At 40.1% G+C, this 20,077-nt stretch overlaps 1 protein-coding gene across 6 annotated transcripts in view; it reads right to left on the bottom strand.

The window, feature by feature from the left end:
• The window catches only part of LOC126281189 (B-box type zinc finger protein ncl-1-like), a 142,895-nt gene that overhangs the window by 43,965 nt on the left and 78,853 nt on the right, over positions 1–20,077 (bottom strand). For all 6 annotated transcript variants that reach the window (XM_049979897.1, XM_049979892.1, XM_049979893.1 and 3 more), the window contains exons 8-10: positions 16,139–16,474; positions 10,378–10,561; positions 1,851–1,985 (exon numbers count right to left, since the gene is read on the bottom strand). In XM_049979897.1, the coding sequence (XP_049835854.1) occupies positions 1,851–1,985; positions 10,378–10,561; positions 16,139–16,474 (655 nt within the window). The remainder of the gene's footprint in view (positions 1–1,850; positions 1,986–10,377; positions 10,562–16,138; positions 16,475–20,077) is intronic.

The raw sequence follows: 20,077 nt of genomic DNA, 5'->3' as shown, positions 1-20,077 counted from the left end.
AAGTCTGTGTGGCCATGTCATTCGTGGAGAGCGGCACAGCAAGAACAGTACTGTAAGTGCCAATTGGTAAAACACAGGGCTTTCGACTAGCCAACAACTTGAGAGCGATATGATTACGAACTTTTTTCCTTCACATGGATCTCCTGAGTGGTCCGCTCACTGAGATACACAGAACATTCTCGGGATGAAGCAGCATGCTGTCCGTAAGAACTGATACAGCTAGGAGGAGGAGGAGGAGGAGGAGGAGGAGGAGGCGGCAGGCAATCACCCTCATTAGCATCCCTACCACAATTAACATATTGCGGTACTTTTACACGATATTTGAGTGCGGCTGTAACAGTGACACTGATAGCAACACTTTGAGTTGGGAATGTACAGTTGGATTGTGATGACTTCATAGCCTGCTTTGATCTTCGATGGAAGCACTACTCTATCAAAAGTGAGAAACAGAGTGTGCATCGGAATTAAGGTAATTTCATTACCAAATGTACTGCAGTGACTCCCTGATCAGGGAGGTAAGTTTGAATTTCTCCCTCACTCAATACCAGCAAGCAGCCAAGAGTAAATAATAACATGCGAGGAATTCAGCGTACAATGGGTCTCGACAAGAAAAGGATTGTCGTGGAGGACAGAAGCTGTAAGCACTTGTTGGGCTTGAAAAACACCTTTGGTTTCCAAAACAAAAGTACCATTACGTAGATGGGAGTAAGATTTCACTGTGCCAACAACTGCAGCTAAACCTTTATGGATAATAAAGAGATTAACTGTAGCAAAGAACTGACCTACTTCAGTAAATAATACCACGAGGAAGCAAGGTGTGACCGGCAAGAGTCTTTGAATTTTTAACCTCATTCTGTTCACATTTAATAGACCGAGACAGATGGAGGTGTGTGGGTTACTAGGGAGAGGGAGGGAGAGAGAGAGAGAGAGAGAGAGAGAGAGAGAGAGAGAGAGAGAGAGAGAGAGAGAAGTAGAAGATTGCCAGTGTCTGTGATGACACATCTCCTTCCAACTGAGGAGCCCCCCTCAGAATGGGACTCGCCCGCTTTAGGTGACTGTTCACACCTCAGGGACCAATTGGCAAACTGGGGAAGGTCACAGCTGAGGAAATAACCCCTCCCTGGACCTGGCCTATACCAGGGGATACAAGCAAACTCTACCTGTCAGCCAAACACTGGGAATTATGAGTTACCCAGTCACTATTATGTGTCACACATGTGGGGCCAGCTTTCAGGAGTGCACAGGGAGGAAGAAGAAACACAGAGGAGCCTCAACTCCTAAGCAGAGGAAGGGTGTGACATGGAGAATGAAGAAAGAAGGAAAAAACAGATAATGTACTGTTCTGATGCCATGCTATCGAACCTTCAGAATACATTTCCAAAAATATCCCATACATGTTCCCCTAGGGAGGGGAAAAATGACAGCAGGATAGATGTGCAGCACAGAAATTGAAGAGATGCTGCAAAGGCTGGGGCCCCATGGTAGCCAAGCACAAACTCACCAACGAGTGGTAAGCCACTGGGGTGAGGGGAGGTCAGAAGGGTGATAGTAGAAAAAGCCCTGATCAAAGCAGACAAAAAGCAACCTCAGAACACTGACTTTGGCTTGCTTCAATATTTACAGCTGCAGATTAAATTATCAGTCAGAGTCACAAAATGTGTGTAAATTTTCATTAGTAAGAAAAATACGACCACATTCTGATACAGCTGGGGTTTCTTTTCTAACATCTCATAGCACAGTCCTGATTATATTCTGGAACAGATAACTCAACTGTAAATGTATTAGTAATGCACAACTAGTTCTCTTCAGACACTGTGTCATGAAATCAGAACGTAACCAATGCAACCTACCATTAAGCAGAGCTCCGAGAGTTGCTGGTGGTGGTGTAGGGGTAGAGCTGTGAGTTGCTGCAGCAGCTGCAGCTGTTGCTGTGGTTAGTGGATCCACCAGGTTTACTGCAGGGTCTCCTGTAACCACTATCTGCCCTGAAAATATGCACGATAGTATGTCAGAATGATATTTATGTATATCATCTTTTCTAAGCGAAGTAAATGTGTTCCCATATACTAATTAGAACAAAAAAGTGAAAATGGGGTTGCAACATTAGCTGTTTTCCTTGTTTTGCCTTTTAAACAAATAAAGTTATTAAAATCAAATTATCTGCAATAATGCAGAGCACTGGCGTTTTCATTACAAGCTTAAAGAAGTGTACTAGTTCATGAATATTTGGATAGTTGAACAACGTAATCCCTTCAACTATTCAAAGACGGATGTAATTTTTGTCAAGCTACGTCCAATGCTAATTGACAAATCACCTTCCAGGATATGCCACGCACAGAGACTGAATGTTATACGAGGAATGAACAGATAACTTTTAGTCTAACTGTTGAACAGTCCATGAAACTGCATTTATCATATTTTGACTGCACTACTACCAGGAAATGGTACAATGATCAGCTGACAGTAATACTGACATGTCTGTTCACTGATGGGTACACACACTACAAACAGTCGACATGCAGTCATTCACATGTGTTTTGAAAATCAGAATGAATGCTCACAGTTTGTTACAGCTCCCAAAATGCAAAAAAAAGTACGAGAATAATTAAGTTCAGAAGCCTATCGCAAAGGGCAAGCTAGATTAAAAATAAGGTCAAATTACTTTTTCAATTTCATATTAAGTTTTACTAAATCTTCATGTTGTTGGACAGCATTTTATTTTATTGTTAAAGTGGTCATTATGGTCCTTGTACATTATCTTATTCTCATGACACAGATTGCTTCACAGAAATTAAATGGGACACAAAAACTGATTAAAATTTACACTTTCAATAAGATTTCTTTTTCTACTGTAAAACAAAACTATGATTCTCAAAGAAGTATGCACACAAAGCATTTTCAAATTTCATTTCATCACTTTACATGGTTGGATGCTCAAGGAAAGTTAACCAGTATATATCAGCCAAGAAGACATGCATTTATACAGAAATGTTGTCATTTTGTGATATATGCAAGAACAGGAAAATTTCACATTAATGTGGCAAGCACAAACCACATCTAAAAGTGAATTCAAGTTTAGTGGTTTGTGCTTACCACAGCACTGTGTTGGCCAGAATTGCCACACCACAGTATGGTCAAAAAGTATGTCTGTCGTGCATGAAGTTAAGCTTTAATCCCAAATTTTAATTCGTGTTCACAACTTATGATAAGATGACTCATATATGTCCACACATCTTGTAATAGTTTGGTGATTACGAAGTGTCATATCAGAGAGCTGCATCGTGCAGATAAAGCAGTGATCTTCAATTAGCAGCAGCTTTAACCTGCCCAAGAAGTAGTTAAGCAACTGTGAATATCTGGCTCAAAGCACCATGGAAATATCTTTGTAAGACTATAACCCATTGCACAAACTAGAAAACGAAGATTTTTCGTCACAGGATGAACAAATTCATTGAAGTTAAGTTGCGGTTATTGAGAGTGAACAGTGCGATAATCAAATTATTGTTTTCAATATGCCACTGCAAATTTAATGAAGTTTTTTCTTTAACTACAGATCAGTTCCAGTATGCTAGCAGTGGTTTTTCGTAATATTGCTGGTGACATTCCATGGGTCAAAATAATGAAGGTAATGGTTATCCCTTCAATACAGGAACAATGAAAGGACGAAGTGATGCAGCAACTAACTGGCAACGATGTTGAGTTCGCTAATGAAACCACTGACAAAGAGAGAATGTCATATTTTTACTGTGTTGCTAAAGCAGTTTGGGCATGAAAAGAACAAAAACTTTTTGTTGCACATGTACAGGTTCTCGACAAAGTGAAGTAAACACAACGTGCTCATGCTTTAGAAGACTATAATAATTAATATGGCAATGTAAAGCATATTATAAATGATGGTGCTAGGTACATGAAGGAACATGTCATCTCTCTGAAAAAAGTAATAGGAAACCATTTAAGCCTTTTTCATTGCTGGGCACATAAGCAGAACATGGTTACAAAAGTATTTTCAGAAGAACTTTCCAAAAATTCATCTCTGCAGCAACTAAGCAAAAGGGGTTTTTCTTGACTACTAGGAACAGATAGGATTTATATCTGCAGTTTTTCGAGGAGAATAATGGAGGTCTAAGGAAATTTCCAGTGCTAACACGTAGGAATTCTTGCCTTTCCACCGCCATTTATGTAGCAGACGCGGTGTCCATAAAAGAATGTCCCTGTAATAAATGTTAATAGCAACAACTGTAAGCATTGTAAGAGTGTGTACTCGGACAAGAAAAAAAAAATCATGGATTTTCCATTTAAAAACACACTTTTTCCTGGGTGAAAATACATTTTTTCCAAGTTAAGTGACAATATACTTTCAATCAGAGCTTTACAACTTCCCGGCACTTAAAAAACAAATTCCAGCAATGCCAATAAAATTTTGAATAATGGCATAAATGGCTGGTCTTCTGAGCCCAAGATTTTTTCAAATGGCTGGTTCTCTTTAAGTTTCAAATGAGAGTTAAAAAAACTCTTGTTATTTCAGAAATTCATCGCACATTCTCACACATAATATTAATTCACCTTGCTTAAAAGGAAATGTACTTTGAAAGTAACAGTTCTCAATCCACCATTCACATACTTTCTCGTGACCTGATAGAAATGTAAACAGTTGTGAAGTCACACTCCTTGAGAGCAGTTCGTTGTTATGAAGTACTGCACAGTCTCTGTCCTACAGCCCTTGATGCATTTTGCTGTTTGCAGGTGCTTGTGTGTACACTGTGTTTTTTGTTGTAAATGGCGCATTTTCTTTGCAATTCAAGTTTTATTCTGGTGTATTCTCTCGTTTATATTTTATTGCTGTACGATTATTCTGCAGTAGTCAGCTGAAGTAAAAGTCTTTGTTAGAATCTCATTTCTTACCAGTCAAAATTATAAAAATTTAACTGAAAACTAAAGCAACCAAAAATTCCCGAAATTCTAAAGAATTACAGAGTTTTTCCTGGACAAAAAAATTTCTGGGTTTTTCCCACTGTCCAGGGGCATATGCACCCTAACTGAAGTATTGGTTCAAGATCACAAAGAGTACCTCAAACAATTTTAGATAAGAGCATGCATGAGAACTGTTATGTTGCTTTCCCCGATGCAGCACCACATACACAAAATGATGACTCTTGGGCATAAAGTTTTTGTGTTCTGCATTTTGCTAAGAGAGAGTCTGTAATTACAGTTTGATGAGCACCTAGACAACTTGGATCCACTGCTATACAACTTACATCAGACAAGTGCTCTTTTTTCCACAACGAAATCGAGTACCTGCCCCATAACCAAATACTTCCAGGCCATTGCCCGACTCCCAGATCCCACTAACAAGAATCAACTCCATTATGTCAGAGCACGTCGAATATTACCAGAAGTTCCTATCAGTGGTGGCCACAAACACAAAGCCCCTTCACAAATTACTACTGAAAGACAAATGTAGGGACTGGTCTTCTGAAGGTCAACAGGCATTTGAGTGAGTCCTGGACTCAAAACATTTGGTGAACTACAACTCTCACAAGCCTCTGATTGTGGTTGTGGATTCCTGCGGCATGGAGATCGGGACAGTGTTGTCGCACAGGACAGGGATGGCAAATAAGCCTCATGTCCAAAATGCTGACCCGGCTCTGTGCAGCTACTCTGAAGTTGACAGAGAAGCCCTGCCCTTCACTTTTCTCATCAAAAATTGCATAACGATATCTATGGGAGAAAATTCCTACTGCAGACAGACCATAAACCCCTGGTCATGCTTTTTATTCTCCTTTCCGTCAACCTATGATTATGAGATAAGTTCAGGACATCATCCAACCATAGAAATACCATGCTGGTGGGAGGGAATGATTCATTTAAAGCATGTCTTGATGTTTGTCCCAGTGTCGACACCTTCTCCACCCAGGCTCTGACCTGCCTTCTGCTCAATGCCAGGGTCATTGCCAATGCTGTTCCGAACAACACAGTCCTCTCGTGAGTCAAACACTTCTTGCAAATTCTGTGGCGTATGACAAGGACAACCTTGACCCACTCCAAGTTCACACATTTTTGAAATATCCTAGCAGTTCTATCACTTTACTAGATAGTCAACATCTTCCATGGGAGACAAATTGAGGGTGGTTGTTGCAGCAGCTTTCAGAGCAGATGTCCTCAAGCTACTGCACCACTGACACTGGCATTTTAATGGCCAAACATATGGCTCAACAACACACATACCGAAAAACCTGCAAACACCACTGCAAGTACCAGGCAATGCCCTCAAGAGCATATTTCCCCTGGCCTAGGCCAATGGAGTCTTGGAATTGGTACATCTAGACTTCCGATCTGATAACGTAAGCATAGAAAAGATGTGGAATTATTTCAAAGAGATAGTATTGACACCAATTGAGAGATATATGCCACACAAATTAATAAGATATGGTACTGATCCCCCATGGTACATGAAACTGGTCAGATCGCTGTTGCAGAAGCAACGAAAAAAAGCATGCCAAATTTTAAAAGAACGCAAAATCCTCAAGATTGGCAAAGTTTGCAGAAGTTCCAAATATAGCACATGCTTGAATGTGAGATGCTTTTAATAATTTCTACTATGAACATCTGTCTCGGAATCTGGCAGAAAACCCAAAGAGATTCTGTGCGATAACAATGGTGAAGTTACTTACAACAGTGTCACTAAAGCAAAGTTTAATAAACTCCTTCACTAAACAAGACAAAGTAAATATTCCTGCATTCCAATGAAGAACAACTGCCAAGATGAGAACCACATAAGTAAGTATCCTTGGTGTAGCAAAGCAGATTAAATCACTTAATAAATCCGATCCAGACTGCATACCAGTCAGGTTTCTCTCGGAGTATGCTGATACAATAGATCCATATTTAGCAATTACATACAACCGCCCGCTCACAGAAAGATTCGTACCTGAAGCTTGGAAAACTGCTCAAGTCATACCAATATCGAAAAAGAGAAGTAGAAGTAATCCACTGAATTACAGGCCCATAACACTAAAGTCAATTTGCAATAAGGTTTTGGAACATATACTGTATTTGAACATTATGAAGTACCTCGTAGAAAATGATTTATTGACACATAGCACAGAATCAGAAAATATCATTCTTGCGAAGCACAACAAGCTCTTTATACTCATGAAGTAATGAGTGCTATCGACAGGAGATGTCAAATTGATTCCATATTTTAGATTTCCAAAGTGCTTTCGACATCATTCCTTTCAAGCATCTTCAAACCAAACCATATGCCTATGGAATATCACCTTAGTTGTGTGACTAGATTCATGATTTCCTGTCAGAAAGATCACAGTTCGTAGTAATAAACGGAAAGTCATCGAGTAAAACATAAGTAATATCCGGCGTTCCCAAAGGAAGTGTTATAGGCCCTATATTGTTCCTGATCTATATTAACAACACAGGAGACAATCTGAATAGCCCTCTTGGATTATTTGTAGATTATGCTGTCATTTATCATCTAGTAAAGTCATCAGATGAGCAAAACGAATTGCAAAATGATTTAGATAAGATATCTTTATGGTGCAAAAAGTGGCAACTGACCCTGAATAAAGAAAAGTGCGAGTTATTCACCTGAGAACTAAAACAAATCTATTAAATTTTGATTACGTGGTAAGTCACACAAATCTGAAGGCTGTAAATTCAACTAATTCTTAGGGATTACAATTACAAATAAGCTAAATTGGAATGATCACGTAGGTAATGTTGTGGGTAGAGCAAACCAAAGACTGCGATTCATTGGCAGAACACTTAGAGGTGCAACAGAGCTACTAAAGCGAATGCTTATACTATACTTGTCTGCCATATTCTTGAGTATTGCTGTGCAGTATGGGATCTGCAGCAGGTAGAACTAACGGATGACATTGAAACAGTTCAAAGAAGGGTAGCCCATTTTGTACTATCGCAAAATAGGGGAGACAGTGTCACAGACATGATACATGAATTGGAGTGGCAATCATTAAACCAAAGGCGTTTTTCATTGCAACAGAATCTTCTCATGAAATTTCAATTACCAGTATTCACCTCCAATTGTGAAAACATTCTGTTGGCACCCACCTACATAGTGAAATATGATTGATCATCACGATAAAATAAGAGAAATCAGGGCTCTCACAGAAAAATTTAAGTGCTAATTTCTCCCAGCACTCTGTTCGAGAATGGAACAGTAGAGAGACAGCTTGAAGGTGGTTCACTGAACGCTCTGACAGGCACTTAATTGTGAAAGCAGAGTAATCACGCAGATGTAGATGTGCTGTCACTTTCTTGCGACCAATTCGCTCATTCTGGTACAGGCCTCCCAAAAGTTATTGGCTCATTCTGGTAGAAACTTTCACGAGTTATTCTTATGTTGATAAATGCACAGTACAGGGATGTCCCGAACTGTCAGAGCACCGAACCATATTTTCACTGTGGAGGTACTTCCCCTTACCATTGTAACAGATGGTGGCACACAATTTACCACCTCAAGACACCCTGCTAGTTCCTGAGTTAACAGGCACAGACCTCATCAGTGACAACAAAGAGGCCCAAGATGCAGATGGACATCGTTCACAACCCTAATGGCTGACACAGAGGCTTCACCTACTCTCTCTTGAATGGAGAGGGGTTGTTGAATTCTCTTGCACCTCCTACTGGGTACATTCCTTCCCATATCACAAAACAAGTCACGGCGACTGATCAACAGAGGTCGCCATCGACAAAGGAACTTCTTTGTCACATCTCCCACAGATATAAACAAAGGACAATGATGAAACCATCCGGCCAGGAGAGCCAGAGGCAATGAACTTGTTATCGCAGACAACACAGTCAATCACACAGCTCTCATACTGCCACCTACGTCAAGTTATAACACAGCTGAATTTCGAGTGTCTCATTCTACAGTCAACAGTCATGTTCTACAGACTACCACTGCAATTATGAAGTTACCTGGTAGTGTAGTGGACAATAGACAGACACTACAGCACTAATAATGCAGTGCCTACGTGAACTTAGTCTCAGGAGGACATTACTAATGGAAGCGATAACATGTCACGACTAATCTCGTGTCTATATGGAATATTGTGTACCAGTGTTCATGTCAAGGCACTTTGTGACTTATAATAAATAAGAGTTACTTCACTTGGATTAATTTATTTATGCAGTAGTCAACAGTGACGTAGCTCGACAGAAGTACAGAGCATGTCGCAACAAACAAAATACCTTCTGCATACTGCATATTAACAAGAGAGGGAGTTATACTAATATGCTTTCACTTCACCTCATTTAGTTTTTTGGTACCACTGAAGAACAAACTTTAATTAAATGCTCTGTACACATATTTAAAAGGCTCAATATAATAAGACAGTACACAAACATAATGGAAATCCTAGGTGGAATTCCAATAATAGAAGGAATAAAAGTAACTACTCACCATGTAGTAAAGATAATATATTTCAGAACTAAAACACATGTGCAAGAAAGAAAGAGAGGCAGTTAGTCTTCATCATCGTGTCTTCTGTGACTCAATGCCTCCCCTATGTGGTGAGTAGTAATCCACCCTTTCCATATTGCTGTTATTCCATCTTGGATTTGCCATTGTTTGATTATACTGAATAACTTATTTAATCATATAACAATATCAGAATTATTATTTCATCAAATATGTTTTTCCATCTTGTGAGCAGGCATACAAAATTTTACTAGTTTGATGGGTTGTGACTTAATGCATATTTTGGCTTTGAGCATCTCTTCACTACTTTTCTTGATCATCATTAGACGCTCTCCTGCAGTATCACTGTTTGATTTAGAGTTTAAACTCAAGTATTCACCTGAGAAAAATACTGTTCTTCCTGCCAGCACACTTCATTAATCCCAGCTAGAGTTAACATCAACCTAGCCACTACCTTCCACATTCTCTAAGTCCAGCCTGTTCATTGATCTGCTTGTGCCAGTTTGCTCACTCATATGTACGTCCAAGCAGTGAGCAACTGGCAGGCTCATGGCAAGTAAGGGTGGGGGGGTGGGGGGGGGGGGGGGGTGGTAGCTCAGCTTGTTTAACTAGTGTCATGGAGCCTACTGCTAATATTAGTTCTACGGAGATGTATTGCTTTACCTTGGATAATTAATGCCTCTTGTTGCAAATTTATTGCCTAAGATAGTTGCATTGATGAGATATGATGATGAAATGAAGCGTGCATTTCTTTCAGTTGATGAGGCGAAAAACACAGGGATAAAAACAAGCTTTGCCTGTAACTATGCAATGTAATTTGTGAAAGTGGAGTAGTAGCTGCAACTCCGAACAGTTCTGTAACATCCCTCTTGTTATTTCCACTTCAAATTTACTGAACATAGACACTTGAGAAAACCTACCTTGGTTGTTGAGTGTGACACTCCCCAACTTTGCAAGCGCTTGAAGATTATTGATTGCATTGTTTGTTGAACTGAAATCACCAGAGAACAGATCTGCTAATGTGAATGATGGAGTAGGGCTCGGATTTGAGCTAGCAGGCGGATGAGTACTAGTTACATTTACTGCAGAGGCACCGACTGCAACCTGAAAAATTAGCATCTTCTTTAATACAATCAGTTTGATAGACCAACAAAACAGAACAGTCAAACATGATTTCATGCACAGCTTTCCTATTTAACAAAAATGCATATGTCGATATTGCAATGCATAACTCCAAGAAAGAGAAGATACCTAAACTGTAAACACTGTAGTTTGTAACTATAATACCACACAAGTGCAAGTATGTCGAATGGTGGTTTTGTCCTCCTCACATTTTGGAAACACGTTTCACAACCCAATTACTGAACTGAGGAAAGTAGCTTAGTGGCAGGCACTGTACTCAGGAGGAAAGCAGCTACAATTCCCTTCCAGCCACCCAGATTTACATTTTCTGTTGTTTCCATAATATTTTTCATGTGGATAATAGGATGGTTCCTTTGAAATGAGCACGAACAATTTTCTTCCAAAATCTGAGCTTCTGTTCTGTCTCTTAATGACCTTGTTGTCAATGGTATGTTGAACCTTAACATACATACATACATACACCCCCCCCCCCCCTCCTCCTCCTCCTCCTCATCTTCAAACACTGACAAATCTCAACATTCAAATCTCATTACAGTTAGTCTCTTATCATCAAATGCAGGGAATTATATCATACTCCTTTCTCCTTCATCAAGGAAAATCATGTCATTATGCATAAGAGACAATAGCACAAACTTTGGTGAAGTGCAATGAAACTTCTGGATGAGAAAATGTGAAAGGGTGGACATATAGCGGTGGAATAGTATAGTACAGCAGTTCTTCACAAAACTGCAGTACTACAATGGATAATCTTACCAAACCCCCACAGTACACTCAATAGATGAATTTATGAACATTAGTGTAATTAAAAATTTCAAATAAACCAGAGCTATGGTAAGATCTATTACAAAAATCCTAATTGTTCTTTTGGAATGAAGTGAAATGATTTTCCAAGCATGCACAGCCATACACACACATAGTGAACACCATCTTGAACAGGCATGCACCTTCTTGGCTTAAAATGTGTGCTTCATGAAGTAAAGCTACTATAAATTACTTTGCAGCCAGTTTGAACCCAGTAGTAATTCAATGAGCAACAAAGGGCATGTAAGAAACCAAAAGGCTATAGCTGTGTGATAGCTCAACTTTTAATCTCATTCCTCCCAAATGAGACTCCACTGCATCACAGTGCTTGGTCTAAATCACAGTTTTCTCTCTTCAAATCTTCACTGTTGCGTCAATTTTGAATTTAACAGGACTCAAACCAATCATAGATCAACCACACATAACATCTGCTGTCCTCTTCCTCCTCCTCCTCCCCAGATTTCTTAATCATAACTTCAAATTTAATTTGAGAAGTGCAAGGAAAGCAACTGAGACTTTATCACTTGCTACATCCTGTTATGAAGTAATACTATGACAACAATACAAAATTTAAAAAGAATAGTATACAAAGCTCTTCCTACATATACCATCTACCATTTACCATTTACCAGTAAATGTTCAAGAGAGAAGAAACGTTTTGCACAAATCATTTATGACTGAACATTCTATAGACAATGACACTGTAGATAGCACATTCTACATACATTTAACATACCCTCATATCTGCAGAAATACATGTTTTTCATATAAAAGCCCATACTCATTCAGATTTCCACAGTTATGTATGTCGGTATCTACAATAATTATTATTTTGCGGTTAACACTTTACGGACTGTGTCAATGTTGTTATTTTCCTCTATTTGACTTACACACGATCACTAGACTCAATTGTAACAAGCCACTGTTATTACTCTATCAGGACAGAATGCCACTTTGCTAGCTGGAACACAGTGTGTAGGAAGAAAGGATAGCTGCACTGCCGATATATGTACGGCCTGAAGAGGGTTTTCCCATACAAATACAGATATGATCTATTTCCACTGTACAGGTAGCTGCCTTATGTCCCAGTCATTCACTGTTTCACTTGCATTAACAGCTGCCACTTACGCTATTGCCAGAAGCTTAAACTAAGTTACATAAAGCCTATTCAAGGACATTCCATCATTTGGACTTCCACTGTATGTTCTGATTCCTGTTCTGTGTTTCACTTATAAGATAAAATAAGTGAATCTCCCAATATTTCTCTTCAATATATTTGTAAGTACACAAAATAAAGTTTATTACATTGAGGACCACATTAACAATTGATTTCACTAATTACAATAGAAAGCTGTAACAAAGTGAATGTATCATATTACGACACACTAAATTGTATTAAAATGCAGCCTCCAAGTTCATAGTCAATACAATATGAATTACAAGGTTTGACTTCATTAGAGGATAATTTAGGCAGGGAATATGTATGTCCATTAAAGTTCCAGCTAACTAATAGATTAAACTGATCCACAAAATTTTAATGTATACGGATACGAATTGCAGGAGTTTGTATGTTAGTAGTATAGCCACAGCTGCCTACAGAACAAAGAACAGGATGCAGTTGTATCATCCTCTGCTTTAGATATCAATCTTCTAATTCCTTTATGTCAATATCATATCTACATCATACTCCACAGGCCACCTAATGGTGTGTTGTGGAGGATACTTCTGGTACCACTGACCGATTCCCCCGTGCCCCATTTCACACGCAAATGGTGCACGGAAAGTATGATTGTTGGTACGCCTCTGTATTGGTTCTAATTTCTTGAATTTTCCCACTGTGGCCATTACGTGAGATGTATGTGAAAGGACGTAATATGTTGTCAACTCATCCTGAAAGCACACTCTTGAAATTTTAATAGTAAATCTCTGCTATGCACAATGGCTCTTGTAATGTCTGTCAATGGAGTTTGTTGAGCATCTCAGAAATGTTCTCAATCCGACTAGATAATCCAGTGATGAAACACACCAGTCTTCATTTGATCTCCTCTACCTCTTCTATCAGTACTACCTGGTAAGGACCCCATATTTATGAACAATATTCAAGAACAGGTTGAACAAGCACTTTATAAGTCACTTCATTTGTGAATAAGTTACACTTGCGTAAGATTCTTCCTATGAATCTCAATCTGGCTGCTTCTTTTCCTGTTATTCCACTAGAGCAAACATGTAAATTTTTCAGTCCTGACCACACACTATTATTTCTAATACCGATTACATGTTATGGCTCGCTGCCATGAACAGATCTGCTCTGAGGCAAAATAAATGAATGAAGAACAATGATTAATAATCACATGATAATTACATGGTACGTGCCATATACTGAAATTGTAAAAATTGTTTACTGAACATCTCTCTGTTCTCTGCAGATTATTTCTGTAATTCACAAAATGAGAAGTACTCATAATAAATAAATAGGATACTAATAAATAAACACACACAAGTGACACTTACCACGAACGGTAAAACACCAATATAATCTACATCATCAAATAGTACATGATTGTACGGGGTGTAGGTGACTACTGGTGACCACACTAGAATGTATTTATTCCACTTAAGGTTGCTCTGAATAATCACTCCTAGACATTTTACATTTGATAGTGTTTCCAGCAGTTTCCCTATTAACAGTGTAGTTCTACACTGGTGACTTTCTTTTCCCATGTACGTTCAATATGTTACATTTATTTACAGTCATGATCAATGGCCAGGGCCTACAATCATTCATCAAACCTCTGCAGGTTATTCTGCAAACTGATACTGCCTTCCGGCATTGCTACATTCTTATGTACAAACTAACTAAATCATTTATATACATGTAAACAATAATGGTCTTATCACACTTCCTTGAGGTACATAGGAAATTATCTTTACATCTGACAATTTTCTTCCATTATGAGTGACATGTTGAGTTCTATATGAAAAGAAGTCTTTCATCCAATCACAAATCCGGTCTGATACTCAATAAGCTCATTTTTTTTTTTTTTTTTACATTAAACAGGAGTGTGGGGAAAATAGCATCACCCTGAACGCTAATGCCTACAGTGCTATGGATCTCAGAGGAACCAAGTGAGTAGTTTCACAAGATATATGTCTGCAGAATTCATGTGCATTCTTAGAGAGGAGATTTTTGTTCTCAAAAGAGTCATAATTATTGAACATTAAACACTCCTTTAAAAATAAATGAATACTGGACAATGATTAATAATCACGACAATTGCGTGGAAAGTGACATATACTGAAATTGTATAGGTTGTTTACTGAACCAGTCAATGTAGCCATTGATTTAACAAAGACAAAACCAGGAAGCCTTGCTGGAATTAACCTTTGAATGAAAGAAAGAGCCTCTTTTTGTTTATAGTAATCAAAAAAACTTTTAGGACTGAAAGAGTAAGCCGAAAAATTTGGATGGAACTAGCCCTGTTTTCAGACTGCATTACTAAAAGAATGTGGTAAGTACTCTTCAGTTCAGAAGCACATATAAAGGAAAACTGATGATAATAGATTTGTGTGACCAAAGTCAATATTTGTGAAATGCCTCTTGGTTGCAGACTCTGTCTTGTTGTGAAACAATGTACATGTTTCGTAAGTCGCCTTCACATTAGACCATCTTAATAGTACTTTCTTTTCTCATTGTATGTTAACTAAGAATAAGAAGCACTTTTAGAGCCCCTCCAGAGTAGAAAATACCCCGCTAACAATTACGACAAAACCAAATGTTTAATGGCCTTTCTTTACTAAAACTCATGTATACGATTCGTAAATACAGCCGAACAGTTGGCTGTGTAATACAAATCTTTTTGTTGTACTGTTGCTGGCTCACAGCAGTGTTTAAAACTGTAAAATCATACTATTATTTTGCTGAGAAGACTTTATACATGCGAATTTGTTGTGAAAGTAATCATGCTGGTGGTGGTGGTAGTGGTGGTGGTGGTGGAGGAGGAGGAGGAGGAGGAGGAGGAGGAGGCAGGGGTAGTCTTCAGTCCGAAGATTTTTTTCCTCTTCATGCTACTCTATCCTGTACAAGCCTCTTCATCTCCGAATAACTACTGCAACCTACACATCCTTCTGACTCTGCTTAAAGTATTCAACTCTGTCTCCCTCTACAAATTTTCCCCGCCACACTTCCCTCCAGTACTAAACTTGTGTCCCTTGATGTCTCAGAATGCAACCAATACCTTCTTTTAATCAAGTTGTGCCACAAATTTTTTGTCTCCCCAATTTTATTCAATACCTCCTCATTAGCTACATTATCTACCCACTTCATCTTCAACATTCTTCCGCAGCATGACATTTCAAAAGCTTCTATTATCTTATTGTCTAAACTATTTAGCATCCGTGTTTTACTTCCATACATTGTTACACTCCAGACAAACAATTTCAGACACTTGCCACTACCACTTAAATATATAGAAAGGAATCACATGGTAATATAATACTCCGCATATATTTAACTCTCTCTCTCTCTCTCTCTCTCTCTCTCTTCCCCCCCCCCCCCCCCCACCCACTCCTCTAAATGCCCTTCAAACAGAACTGTTTAACAGAGCAGTAGAGCAATTACCACAAATGCTTTCCAAGAAAATTCAAGCACACAGAAACTGGCAACACACAGATGTTAACACATTTTGCAATTTACATACAACGACCAGAAAACTTGAGAGCATAATTAATTATACAAACCTCCTTCTCTGCAAGGCTTGCTAACTGTTGCAGATTGTATTCCTGAATACTTGTAAATCCATGTAATGTACTTGGAGGCACAACTGGGGCAACATCTTGGTTGAGAACATTTGTGGCCATTGTGAAGTTAGTTGCCAATTCACCATCAAATGATGAATGAATTGAAACAGGGCTACTTGTAGTGGTAACTGTTGTTGGGCAACCTGTCACCAAGCCCATTCCTGCTGCTGCCATCACATTATTTAGAGTCAATGGCACTGGTGCTGGCAAGGTCGCTGGCGGCGATAGTTCCTTTGATGTGGATACAACCTCTGTAGTAAATGTTCCGAAAGTAGCCTGAAAAGATTCCATATTTGTCACTGTTATAATGTCGAATCATTAGAAACATTATCAAGCAAATACGACGGTTGCACAGAAAGTAATGCGCTGTATTTTTTTCTTCAATAATTCTTTATTGAACATAGTAAGAATTTCATACACGATAGAAAAGAATGGTATTTTATCTGAACACCCTATTTTTCCACATAATCTCCATCCCGTTCTATGGCCTTCTTCCAATGCGAAACAAGGGCGAGTATACCCTGGCGGCACCAATCCTTGTCCTGGTGGCGGAGCCAGTGCTTTAATGTGTGTATCAAGCCAGTGCTTTAATGTGTGTATCACCACCTCATCATTCCCAAACTGACGACTACGAATGGCATCCTTCAATGGTCCAAACAAGTGCAAGTCTGAGGGGGCTAGGTCAGGTGTGTCATATGTGACAGCTGTGGATGGTCTCCTCGACCGCTGCAAATTGTTGAGCTCCGCCAAACCACCTTCTGGCGATCTCATCCTCCGTGTCCAGCAACTAACTGTACTTCTGCAGACAGCTGATGCTCCACAGAGTTTGCAAAAGTGTTTGTGAATATTCCCCAAAAATGGTTCACATGGCTCTGAGCACTATGGGACTTAACATCTGTGGTCAACAGTCCCCTAGAACTTAGAACTACTTAAATCTAACTAACTTAAGGACATCACACACATCCATGCCCGAGGCAGGATTCGAACCTGCGACCGTAGCCGTCACGCGGTTCCAGACTGAAGTGCCTAGAACTGCACGGCCACACCGGCCAGCCAATATTCCCCACAGTTTCTTTCTCTACAGTGAGAAATTCAATGACGGAACATTGCTTGTAACGCACATCACCTACAGACGCCATTTTGGAACTGCCCTGCAGCTACGCTATCTGTCGGAAGTGATGGAAACTTGGCACGCTCACTCAGCAAATTTCAAATAATACATACGTAACATTTTGCATTCATAGCAATGTTTTCGGCAGAAGGGAATGGAAAAAAAAGTGGTGCATTACTTTCTGGGCAACCGTCACACAATAACTGAATAAACTCAACCAATAATAATGAAAACACCACTCCTAATATCTCAGTTTTCAGAACATGCACTGTTAAATGTCAAGTGCTGGAATGGGGTATTAGTGGACATGGACATGTCCAAGCAGCTACAGGTCCATACCCCCAAACCCCCCTCTTCTGTCTTCTTCTATCAAATATAAACCCAAATTGAAGACCCTTATTGACTGAAGTTAAAACATTAGACTTCCCTTCCTTCTATAAAAATTCCCGACATAGGAGAAGTTTAGGTTAGATTAGGTGTACTTTTAGTTCCAATAAATCCATAGTCAGGAGACCTCCAGGATGTATAAAAGGATAGAAAAACAAGAACGTATAATAAACGTTTATAAAGAAAACAAATATGCTAATGTACCTTCCATACATCCCACACTAAACGGTCCTTACGGATGTGGGATAAGTCAAAAAATCTTAAACATATTCTCATTTAATTTCCAATTACTTGTATTTTCAAAAATTGATTATTTTTGTTTTCATTTAAAATGTAATAAATAACTTGTCACAAAACATGTCAATGTTCAATACACAAAGCGGTAATTGAGATATGAGATAATTCTCAGGCTAAATGTAGCCATTCATCTTCTAATAGAAATACACTCCTGGAAATGAAAAAAAGAACACATTGACACCGGTGTGTCAGACCCACCATACTTGCTCTGGACACTGCGAGAGGGCTGTACAAGCAATGATCACACGCACGGCACAGCGGACACACCAGGAACTGCAGTGTTGGCCGTCGAATGGCGCTAACTGCGCAGTATTTGTGCACCACCGCCGTCAGTGTCAGCCAGTTTGCCGTGGCATACGGAGCTCCATCGCAGTCTTTAACACTGGTAGCATGCCGCGACAGCGTGGACGTGAACCGTATGTGCAGTTGACGGACTTTGAGCGAGGGCGTATAGTGGGCATGCGGGAGGCCGGGTGGATGTACCGCCGAATTGCTCAACACGTGGGGCGTGAGGTCTCCACAGTACATCGATGTTGTCGCCAGTGGTCGGCGGAAGGTGCACATGCCCGTCGACCTGGGACCGGACTGCAGCGACGCACGGATGCACGCCAAGACTGTAGACGACTGTGCCGTAGGGGACCGCACCGCCACTTCCCAGCAAATTAGGGACACTGTTGCTCCTGGGGTACCGCCGAGGACCATTCGCAACCGTCTCCATGAAGCTGGGCTACGGTCCCGCACACCGTTAGGTCGTCTTCCGCTCACGCCCCAACATCATGCATCCCGCCTCCAATGGTGTCGCGACAGGTGTGAATGGAGGAACGAATGGAGACGTGTCGTCTTCAGCGATGAGAGTCGCTTCTGCCTTCGTGCCAATGATGGTCGTATGCGTGTTTGGCACCATGCAGGTGAGCGCCACAATCAGGACTGCATACGACCGAGGCACACAGGGCCAACACCCGGCATCATGATGTGGGGAGCGATCTCCTACACTGGCCGTACACCTCTGGTGATCGTCGAGGGGACGCTCAATAGTGCACGGTACATCCAAACCGTGATTTAACCCATCGTTCTACCATTCCTAGACCGGCAAGGGAACTTGCTGTTCCAACAGGACTATGCACGTCCGCATGTATCCCGTGCCACCCAACGTGCTCTAGAAGGTGTAAGTCAACTACCCTGGCCAGCAAGATCTCCGGATCTGTCCCCCATTGAGCATGTTTGGGATTGGATGAAGCGTCGTCTCACGCGGTCTGCACGTCCAGCACGAACGCTGGTCCAACTGAGGCGCCAGGTGGAAATGGCATGGCAAGCCGTTCCACAGGACTACATCCAGCATCTCTACGATCGTCTCCATGGGAGAATAGCAGCCTGCATTGCTGCAAAAGGTGGATATACACTGTACTAGTGCCGACATTGTGCATGCTCTGTTGCCTGTGTATGTGCCTGTGGTTCTGTCAGTGTGATCATGTGATGTATCTGACCCCAGGAATGTGTCAATAAAGTTTCCCCTTCCTGGGACAATGAATTCACGGTGTTCTTATTTCAATTTCCAGGAGTGTATCATTTTACAACCCTGTTTTACAAGGACTGCATTCTGCACTTAATTTGTGTGGAAGTCAAACTGTAATAATACTGGCATTGTATGATATTTAAGTAGTCATATTTTCATTTGCCATGAATTCCAATCACAAAATTAATGCTCACAGGCTAAAACTTATCACCAAAAACTCCCGGAGTCTGGTTTTACTTCTAAAGGTCAGGGAACTAAAAGTGAATCTTAAAAGCCCTACCATCATTTCCAAGCCTTTAAGGAATCAAAGACTCAGTGGGGATTCAAATTATTCATTGGCAGAAACAAATGTGAGAAAAAAGGGTAATATACTATGCGATTTTTTTTTGGAGATCAATAAGTTGTGGAGTTGGTAAATGACGGAAGGCACAGTACTGATTTGAGTTTGTAGGGTTTTTACACAGAAGCCTCCGAGGTGCTCACTAAATGTGGGAGTTGTTCTCTGGCAGGCAGGGGGCGGGGGGTTTAGATTGTTCAATTGTGAAAGTAACCTGCACATCAGATTTAAACT

Source organism: Schistocerca gregaria, chromosome 7, assembly GCF_023897955.1.
Source record: "Schistocerca gregaria isolate iqSchGreg1 chromosome 7, iqSchGreg1.2, whole genome shotgun sequence".
NCBI classification, from domain to species: Eukaryota; Metazoa; Arthropoda; class Insecta; order Orthoptera; family Acrididae; genus Schistocerca; species Schistocerca gregaria.
Note: the sequence above shows the minus strand (reverse complement) of the source record. Positions and strands in the feature narration are given on the sequence as shown.